We start from the raw sequence: 8,605 nt of genomic DNA on the forward strand, positions 1-8,605 counted from the left end.
AGCTCCAGAGATGCTAAGGGTTATCACCAGGTGAACAGGATTGTTTATGATCATGTTTTCAGCAACCACTTAAGAACAAAATGCCAGCAGCACTTCCTTACCTGTTGCACAGTCTGGCCCTCTGTACGGTCGGTAGCAATCGCAGTGGTAGCTCAGCCACAGGTTGGTACAACGTCCCCTGTTCTGACAAGGGTTGGTGTCACACCAGTCCTTTTTAGCACATCCTGTCCTGACATTTAAAGATGATTCAGATGATACATTCTCTGGAGTAATAACATTCAAATCTATTTCAATATCCTGAAGACAGCCTACAAATGGAGGTGCAGAATGCACATTATAGGTGTTAAGTAGAGAGTTGCCACTAACGTTCCCCACTGGTAAGCTGCCCAAAAATGTGCTCTGAAACGCAAGCATCACGGGATCGCTCTCTATCTTAGCAGATGTTTTATTGAGACATGATTCTACACAAGAGCTGTCAAGCAAATTAAGAATAACAGCTCTTGCCAAGGTTACCTCCACTGAATGCCATTCTCCATCACTGACATTGTGTGGAATATGCAAAAGAGCCCGTGGCTGATTATTGACTTGCACGGATAAGTGTAAGTAGCCATTCAGTAACTCCAGCTTCGCAAATGTATTTTTCTCCCCTCGGTAAAACAGAAAAGCTGTGGGTTGTACAGTTTGAAACCTCAGGTTTATATTATAGAAAAATTCCTTTTTATGGGTCAGAGGATGCTTCAACAAAAGAAAACTGTTTCCTTGAAAAGAAAATGTGGTTATGGTTTCACAGTGTATTCCAGTATATCCAGGTGAACATATGCAGCTGAATCCATGTTGGCCATTTTTTAAATGTGGGATACATATTCCATTGTTTTGGCATTGCTGGTCAGTACAGCCATGGAGAACTTCTGTACAGTTCCAGCCACCATAAAAAATCCCTTCTTTGTCTGCAGGTGGGCAATGGCAAGTGTAATTCCCAGGAAAATTCTCACAGATTCCACCATTTTGGCAAGGATTCATGTAACATTCGTTGACGTCTTCATCACAGTGAGTACCTGAAGAACAAACAAAGAATTAGGCATTCTGGCTTGAATAACTGGAGCCCAAAATGACACTTTTAATGACAGGCATTTTATTAATCTATCTTTTATTAGAGGGGAATGCCTTGATTAACAGACAATTGGCTCACAAGTATAAAATACATTAAATATAAAAATACCATTCACTTGCCATGGTTTCCTTGTGCAGAGTATTATATAAACACCTGAGTGATAATCACATTTTGGGGAAAAGAGTCAAATAAATGGACAGCTTTGGTATGGACAACGTGATGAAATTAAGATAAACATCATCAGATATGATCAAGTAATTGTTTCCCACATATCCCATGGTAGAAATTTAGAATGCTTTGTGAGGAACTGAAGGATTTATCACATAGAAAAAGCCTATCCATAATACAGTATGTTGATGAGCTGGAGAATGATCTGCTGGTCTTTTCTTCATTTTCATGTTCATTCAAACAGCAGAATTACAGACCAGTATTCCTGGTCCCATATGAAACATCTTGGAGGAACAATCTTCAAGTGAGAGTCACAGGACTTAAAAGTGGTATATAATATAGTGGGTCAGACTGTTAAATGGGTGAACATGCCAGCAAAATGTATATACAGTGAGCTGGTAAAGTGATATATAATATAGTGGGTCAGACTGTCAAATGGGTGAACATACCAGCAAAATGTATATACAGTGAGCTGGCTAACTGAAGAATGAAATTCCCAGACAGAGTGGGGAGATGTACAGTGTGGTAATAAGAAATCCAAAGAGTTTAAACCTACATCATACTGGTGGCCTGGGCAGGATGCAGTGGGATGCACCCCATGCACATTGAGTGCGCAGCAGCCACATTTCAGGGTTAGGTGGGTACTGCATTTATTCACAAATGAAGCACAGATCTCAATTCTTCCAAAAAGAAGTCAGCAGTGACTTCTGCTCTGTCAACCATGCTCATACTGTGAGGAGAGTTCACCTGGGATGTGAGGATCTGAGAAAAGCTGTCAGAGCAGTTTGAACCTGTATGTCCCAGCAGAAAATTCCTGGTACTGTGTATCTACAGAGGACCTTTTCTACTTCTCCTCTATACAAAATATAAAGCAAGAAAAGATGAAAGGAATATTTTTTTCAAACGTCTCAGAGGTTGGTGATGAAAACACTTCTGTAGGAGATTGGCCATAGAGACTCACATTTCCTCTTCTTCCATGTAATGCTTGGCTTCTTCTTACTTGTCTGGTAAAGTGAGAGGTCCTCAACACCACTGTAATTTGATAGATGTGACCTAACAGGTCTGCTGGATCAGACTTCACAAAGAAAAACAAATCTGTTTCTCTTGTAAAACTAATCTGTTTATCCCTCTGCACTGTTGTTCATCTATAAAGTGGTAATTACAGTAACTTCTCCCTTGAGCAATCAAGTGACCAATATATATGCAATGGATCAGAGAAAATCTGTTTCTTATCTTCCTTGGAAGTAGTCAGAATAACCAAATACTTTTTTGATAACTCATGCTAAGCGCAGCTCTTAAGATTTCCACTTCCCTTTGTAGCTATTTTAGAGGAAAAAAATTACTTTGCAGTTACTTTTCAAACTATTATCATCAGCACAAAGTAAATAGATAAAATTATTTCCACTTCCCTCCGTAGCTATTTTAGAGGGAAAAAAAATACTTTGCAGTTACTTTTCAAACTATTCTCATCAGCACAAAGTAAATAGATAAAATTTTGTCCATCTACACAGCAAAACTGGTGCCTGTAAACCAGATAATGAGATATGCTGAGACCTGTGAAGTCACAGCTAGTTGTGCCAGGCACTGCACCTAGTTTTGTGTACAAATTCACACCAAACTTTATTTTGTACAGCAAAACACCGTCATTTTTCATGGAAAATTACAGAGCAGGGTTCAGCCACAATGAATTGCTTCAAATAGCAGTAGATAAGTGTGGTTACTCAGGCTAATTCCTTGCCTGTCCACTTTATTCAATCACAATTGTAACTAGACTCATCTTGGAGAGTTACAGGAGACCCAGAAGAGAACTGAGAATTGGGTGAGATTTGTTTATAAGATTAGCCAGAGTGAAGTGCTCACAGCATGTACATAAAAGACTCTCGTAAGATTAGCCGGAGTGAAGCGCTCACAGCATGTACATAAAAGACTCTCCACAGTGATCCAACTCACTCATCAGTCTGCAATTAGAGCATATAGTGACTTCCACTTGAAGCTTCAGATTATCAAACACAGCCAGTGCTATCCCCCTGGTCTGGCAGTGGGGTTTTCCAACAGCAGCCTCTCTCTGTTTTCCAGCCAGGCTCATCTTTATTCCAATGTGAGATGTCTATGTATACCTTAATGAGTAGTGGCACCTGGCAGAAATATGACTCGTTGGGTTTGACTCTCTCAAAGTGAAGTGCACTTCCCAAACCATTACTGACTGGGGCCTAGAACGATGTCTGCTTTGCCCAGCTTGTGGCAATTTCAGTGTTAGTTGACTTGTCCTGCTTTTACTATTCTAGTATATGAAAAGTGAAGTTACTGTGAGCTGTTTGCTGTTTTGGTCAATGTTTTAGTACATCTCCTGCCTGATACTGCTCACTTCCCTGTTTTGACATGGAGAACAATGTGTCCTCAGGTCTTTTGTACAACTCAGTCTTAATATGATGGCTGGAGAAATGCAGGACTCTCTGGGGTTTTATGTCAGAGATAAAAAATAGTCCAGTCTACAAGCCATTGGATCAGGGCTCTACTTAGACTTGTCATGGGGCTTCAGAGTAGACAATACTGTCCTGAAGAACTTATAGATTGGGAGCCCCTATTAAACCTTTCAAAAAAAAATCAGCACAGTGAATGGCTAGATCCATAGTTGTTGCATTTTCAGTAATGTGTGCTGACTCTCTGTGTATTAGTTTATTATCCCATACCACCTGCCAGTCATCCCCTTTGCCTTGTAACTTGTGGTCTGAGTCACACTTTGCCTCTGGAAAGGACAATACACATTTATAAACCGAACTCAACTTTATCATAATGTTTGGTGTCTGTGTTGTTCTCTACTTTATCCGATTAGACACAAAACTAACAAAATTATTTCCTGAGAATGCTATTTTAAAAAAAAAAATCACATATATTTCTATCTTTAAATTTGGATAACACATTTGATTAAAAAAGCATGAATTTTCAAGAAAAAAATAAAATTAACTTTATGAGGAGGTACACATATTACTGTTAGTGTATTCCTTGCCTATAGAAAGTGATTAATATCAGTTATTAAATGCAAAGTGACTCTCATAGAGCCACTTAAATACATGCAATTTCATAAGCATTTCAGTGTTTGAGTACAATGCTAATTTTTTTAAGCAATAATATTAATTATATGTTGCAAAATAATTATTTTATGGGGTTGCATGTATATACATATGCACACATGTATACACTTTATACATAGGCCTAATATTTCATAACATGATCAGCACAAATATAGGTCTCATCAAAAGGCAAATAATGTCATTTTTTCATGCCAAGAAAAAATAAATCAGCTATTCTTGCAAGCAGTGTAGATATTGCTTGTTATCTGTCAATTGCTATACAAGCAAAGACCACTGTCACTCAAGATAAAAGCACTCTAGATAAAAGGATCAGTCAATATTTATAGAACTGTATAAGCAGTTCAAATAGCTCAGGTTGGAGAAGTTAGCATGCAAAAAAAAGGTATTGTCAAAAGATGTAAGACATACCAAAAACATGTGCAAGGGGAACAATTATTTTCATTTCAGTGGTTACATACATGAGCTCAGCTAAATATATTAGTGTTTTCAAAGGGAAAAATAAAGTAGAATCACTCAGCATTTTCTCTTCTAAACATATTACACACTGACCTAAAATTTCAGAGAATGTGAATATTTTGACCATATTTTTATAGATGATTACTTTTCCCACCTGTGAAGTTTTATTCAAAACACAGATGAAACAGCTCCTTTGGCTCAGTTTGCTAACATCACTTATCTGTCTCCTTTTTTCACTTACACATTATTACTATAGAGTGGCTATTTTTTAGCTGTTAAACTCTTAATTAAATTCTGTTTCAAATTTAGCAGCAAAAGTTTCCTGCAGAAGCAGGACGACAAAAGCAATTTTTCAACCATCATTTTGCTGACTGTCTCTAATTTTCATTTTCATTAAATGATTATAAAATCTTATCCAAATTACACTTTTGATAAACCCCTTTGGTTAGAAATTCCAGTCCCTGACACTAAATTAATATCAAAGAAGTACAAGCAAGCAATCTGGATAGAGGCTATATATTCAATAGTCTAAATGCACACACAACTTCACAAAAAGAAAATATTTACCTGTAAACATTGTCATTAAAATGATGTAAACTTGTATCCTAGTTGCAACCATCTTTTTCCAAAGGAAAATTTCCGAAAGAAAAAGATCGTTTAGCACTTAAGCAGTCGACAGAGTAAGTTTCTGTAAAATTCACAACAGTTAGTATAAAGGCTTCCTTTCCAGGATTAGCTTGTTCCACTTCTGTACCTGCTGATGTAGTCTGATGGTGTATTTTGCCCAAGCCAGATCAACAAGGCTTAAAGTAAGACCCATTAAACTGCTTACACAATAGATATGTATCCTATTTAAATTCTTTTTCAGCATGTTCTCCAAGTATGCTCACATTAAACTTTGTGTTTCACAGAAAGGCATACTTTTAGCATCCATTCAAAACTGATTTGTCATTTTTTTTGGTTGTTTTTTAAGACTGTTTTTTCTTTTCGTTCAAGAGGTTTGTTAATCCAGATCAACTCTTTCATGGTCACTGTCATTCAGAGAAACTGTACATCTCAATAAGCAGATAGAAAAGACTTAAAATTGGATCCTGTTTCTTCACTTTGTAAGTGTTCCATTGGCTCTCATTGTACTACTTACTGGAAGTCTATGTCTCCAGATTTTTGAGTGTGCTAAAGACAGGGGAAAAATAATTTACTAAAACATTTCTTTTTCAGCTCTTGAGCAAGACATTTTGATTTGGACCAAATTTAACAAGAGGAAAATAAGAGTTCAGGAGATTTAACTACCTAGTTCTGTGATTTTAGCAGCAGACATTTTTTCCCCGTTTCATTATACTTTTTATTTGCATGGCAAATATTAGTAGAGCAATATCTCTTTGTGTAATTAATGAAATAATTATAAAGCAAAAGAGTAGTTCCCTGGGTTGATGATATTTATACCATCCAACTGGCATATGGCAAACTGTGGATTAAGATCTTTCTTTTGGCAGTTTTCCATTTTAAAACTTTAGCAATGGGTCCTGAAGTCCCTCTCAGCCTGTCCCCAAGAAAATGTTGGTTTTTAGCACACATGTTTATCAATTCCTTCTTCTCCCTCAACTCATTTATTCATTAATTAGAAAATTCCTGACTTTGTGTCAAATTCGTGTTTAGGTTCACCAAAAGACTCATCCACAGAAGCTAATTTTGGATACATTTAATCTACAGTTCACAATTGCTTTTATGGTGATGTTCAGAAAACTGCTGCTTCTCCCTGCCTCTCGCACAGGCATTGAGTGTTTTTTCCCATACTACCTTCAAATACCATGGGGTAAGAATGTCATACAGACTCTTTGGAAAGTAAGTAAGGAAGCTTTAAATACACATTGATAGGTTGGTATGTATGTGCTGGATTAGCAGTGCTGCTCAGATGTCTCATTCTACAGCTTTATGTTTAATGTGTTTTATTTTGAATATAACAAGAAAAAGTTGGAGGTTCTTAGTATGTCAGTCCTTTTGCAGTATGACCCTGATACTATGACTCTGAGGGAAGGTTATGAACATACACACTGTCAGCAGGAGGGGATAGACATATGGTATTACAGCTCAGGGATAACACAGGGCTGATGGCACTCTGAGACAGAGGAGCTCCATAGCAGGGCACTCAGCAAACTGCCTGAAGCCATGTCAGAACCACTGGTGGGTGTTTTGAACAAACCTGTCAGGAACAACTACTCTAATTAGAGCAACAGTTTGATATCATCTTTAAAAACATTTTCATATGCAAACCAAGGAGAAAAATCTACGTGATACCACCATAAAGTGAATATAAAACTTGTGTAATCCTGCCCAGAAAGTAATTGTCAGAGGTTCCCTGTCAAACTGGAATGCTCCATGACTGTGGTGTGGGATTGTCCTGGATTTGCTGTGGTTGATGTTTTCATAAAAGATGTGGATGTTGGCATAGAAAGTTTGCTTATTAAGTTGTCTGGTAAAGCAGGGTTAAGTGAAACTTTTGTTTGTGCTAAAGTTACCTTTACAGAAGAACACAAGAAATTGGAGAAATGGTCTGAAAAATACTGTATTCAATTCTGGAAGGGCTCACTCAGTTTCTATAGTATCCTGCCAGAATAATCAGCAATTGGGTAGAACAATAGTTTTGGTCTACAAAGCCTTCAGGTACTTCTTGGTGGGAACACTGAGTGCACTTTTAGTTCTGCACTGCAGGAAGATTTGGATCAATTGGGAAGAATTCAGAGGAAAGCAATGAGAATGGTGACAGGTCTAGAAAATGTGGCTTGTGAGGAGAGATTGAAAAAGTAGGGCTGTTCATCTGAAAGACAAGCAGAGGAAATGGGACATGGTAACAGTTTTTCAATATAAAAAAGAGAGAACACTGTTCCTTCAGGTCATAGTAAACAAGTGAAAAAGTCACGGGTTTGGCCTGCACCAAGGAACATCCAGTCACACTTTAGGAAAATATTTCTAATTATAACACGACAACAAAGCCTGGGCATAAGATACTCAGTGGGAGCCATAAGGTCTATTTTGGATCCTTAAAAATTGGTTAGAGACAAAAGTGCAGCAAGGCACAAGTCAGCTGATCCTATCTTAGACACACAGATAGTACAAATGATACCTCTAAGTCTGTCCCTTCCAATTCTATTTTTCCATGTTTCTGTGACTTCCTCGAATAAAATAATTCCAGCAACTGAGCTGTAGATGTGTCAACCTATACCTGCACATATACATATCTATACACATATAGGTATCAATTGCAAGCAGGATTAAACCTTGGAGCAGCTCAGATTGTAGCATGCCCTTTAGAATATGCTTTATGGAAGACAAAAAGGTTGCAATAAGACTTCCTTCATCTATATTTTACAGTTTTGGAAATGTCTTACAAAATCCTACCCCAGGCGCAAACAACCTTTTTCAAGGGACTCATTAATCCCGAGGCCAGCGGAAAGACCTGGCAGAGCACATATTCTTCAGGGCCCCAGGTTTTAGCAGACAATCACCAAAGTTCTAACTTTGCCACATCTGTGCAGATAATTGCAAAGAGATAATTACTCTTTGCTGGAAGGAGGAAATGCACGTTCATGAGTGAGTAAGCGCAAGGAAATAAATTGACCATCTCTGTGTCATTGTAATTAAAACCTGTGCTTCTGGGCATAAATCAGTTGCCATGGAGGTCAGGAAGGAGGTTTTAGCCTTATGTACATCAGTGTAGATCAAGTGAGAGGTATTTAAATGGATTTTTTTCTTCCTATTTTTCTTCAGTAAAGAACTGGCT

The 8,605-nt window shown here is 37.7% G+C and overlaps 1 protein-coding gene across 1 annotated transcript in view; it reads right to left on the reverse strand.

The window, feature by feature from the left end:
* The window catches only part of CRB1 (crumbs family member 1, photoreceptor morphogenesis associated), a 41,039-nt gene extending 35,443 nt beyond the window's left edge, over positions 1-5,596 (reverse strand). The window contains exons 1-2 of the mRNA XM_009077423.1: positions 5,395-5,596; positions 102-1,055 (exon numbers count right to left, since the gene is read on the reverse strand). Coding sequence (XP_009075671.1) covers positions 102-1,055; positions 5,395-5,446 — 1,006 coding nt within the window. The 5' untranslated portion in view covers positions 5,447-5,596. The remainder of the gene's footprint in view (positions 1-101; positions 1,056-5,394) is intronic.
* Between the last annotated feature and the right edge of the window lie 3,009 nt (positions 5,597-8,605).

The sequence above is a fragment of the Acanthisitta chloris genome, unplaced genomic scaffold (genome assembly GCF_000695815.1).
Source record: "Acanthisitta chloris isolate BGI_N310 unplaced genomic scaffold, ASM69581v1 scaffold9766, whole genome shotgun sequence".
Lineage (NCBI taxonomy): Eukaryota > Metazoa > Chordata > Aves > Passeriformes > Acanthisittidae > Acanthisitta > Acanthisitta chloris.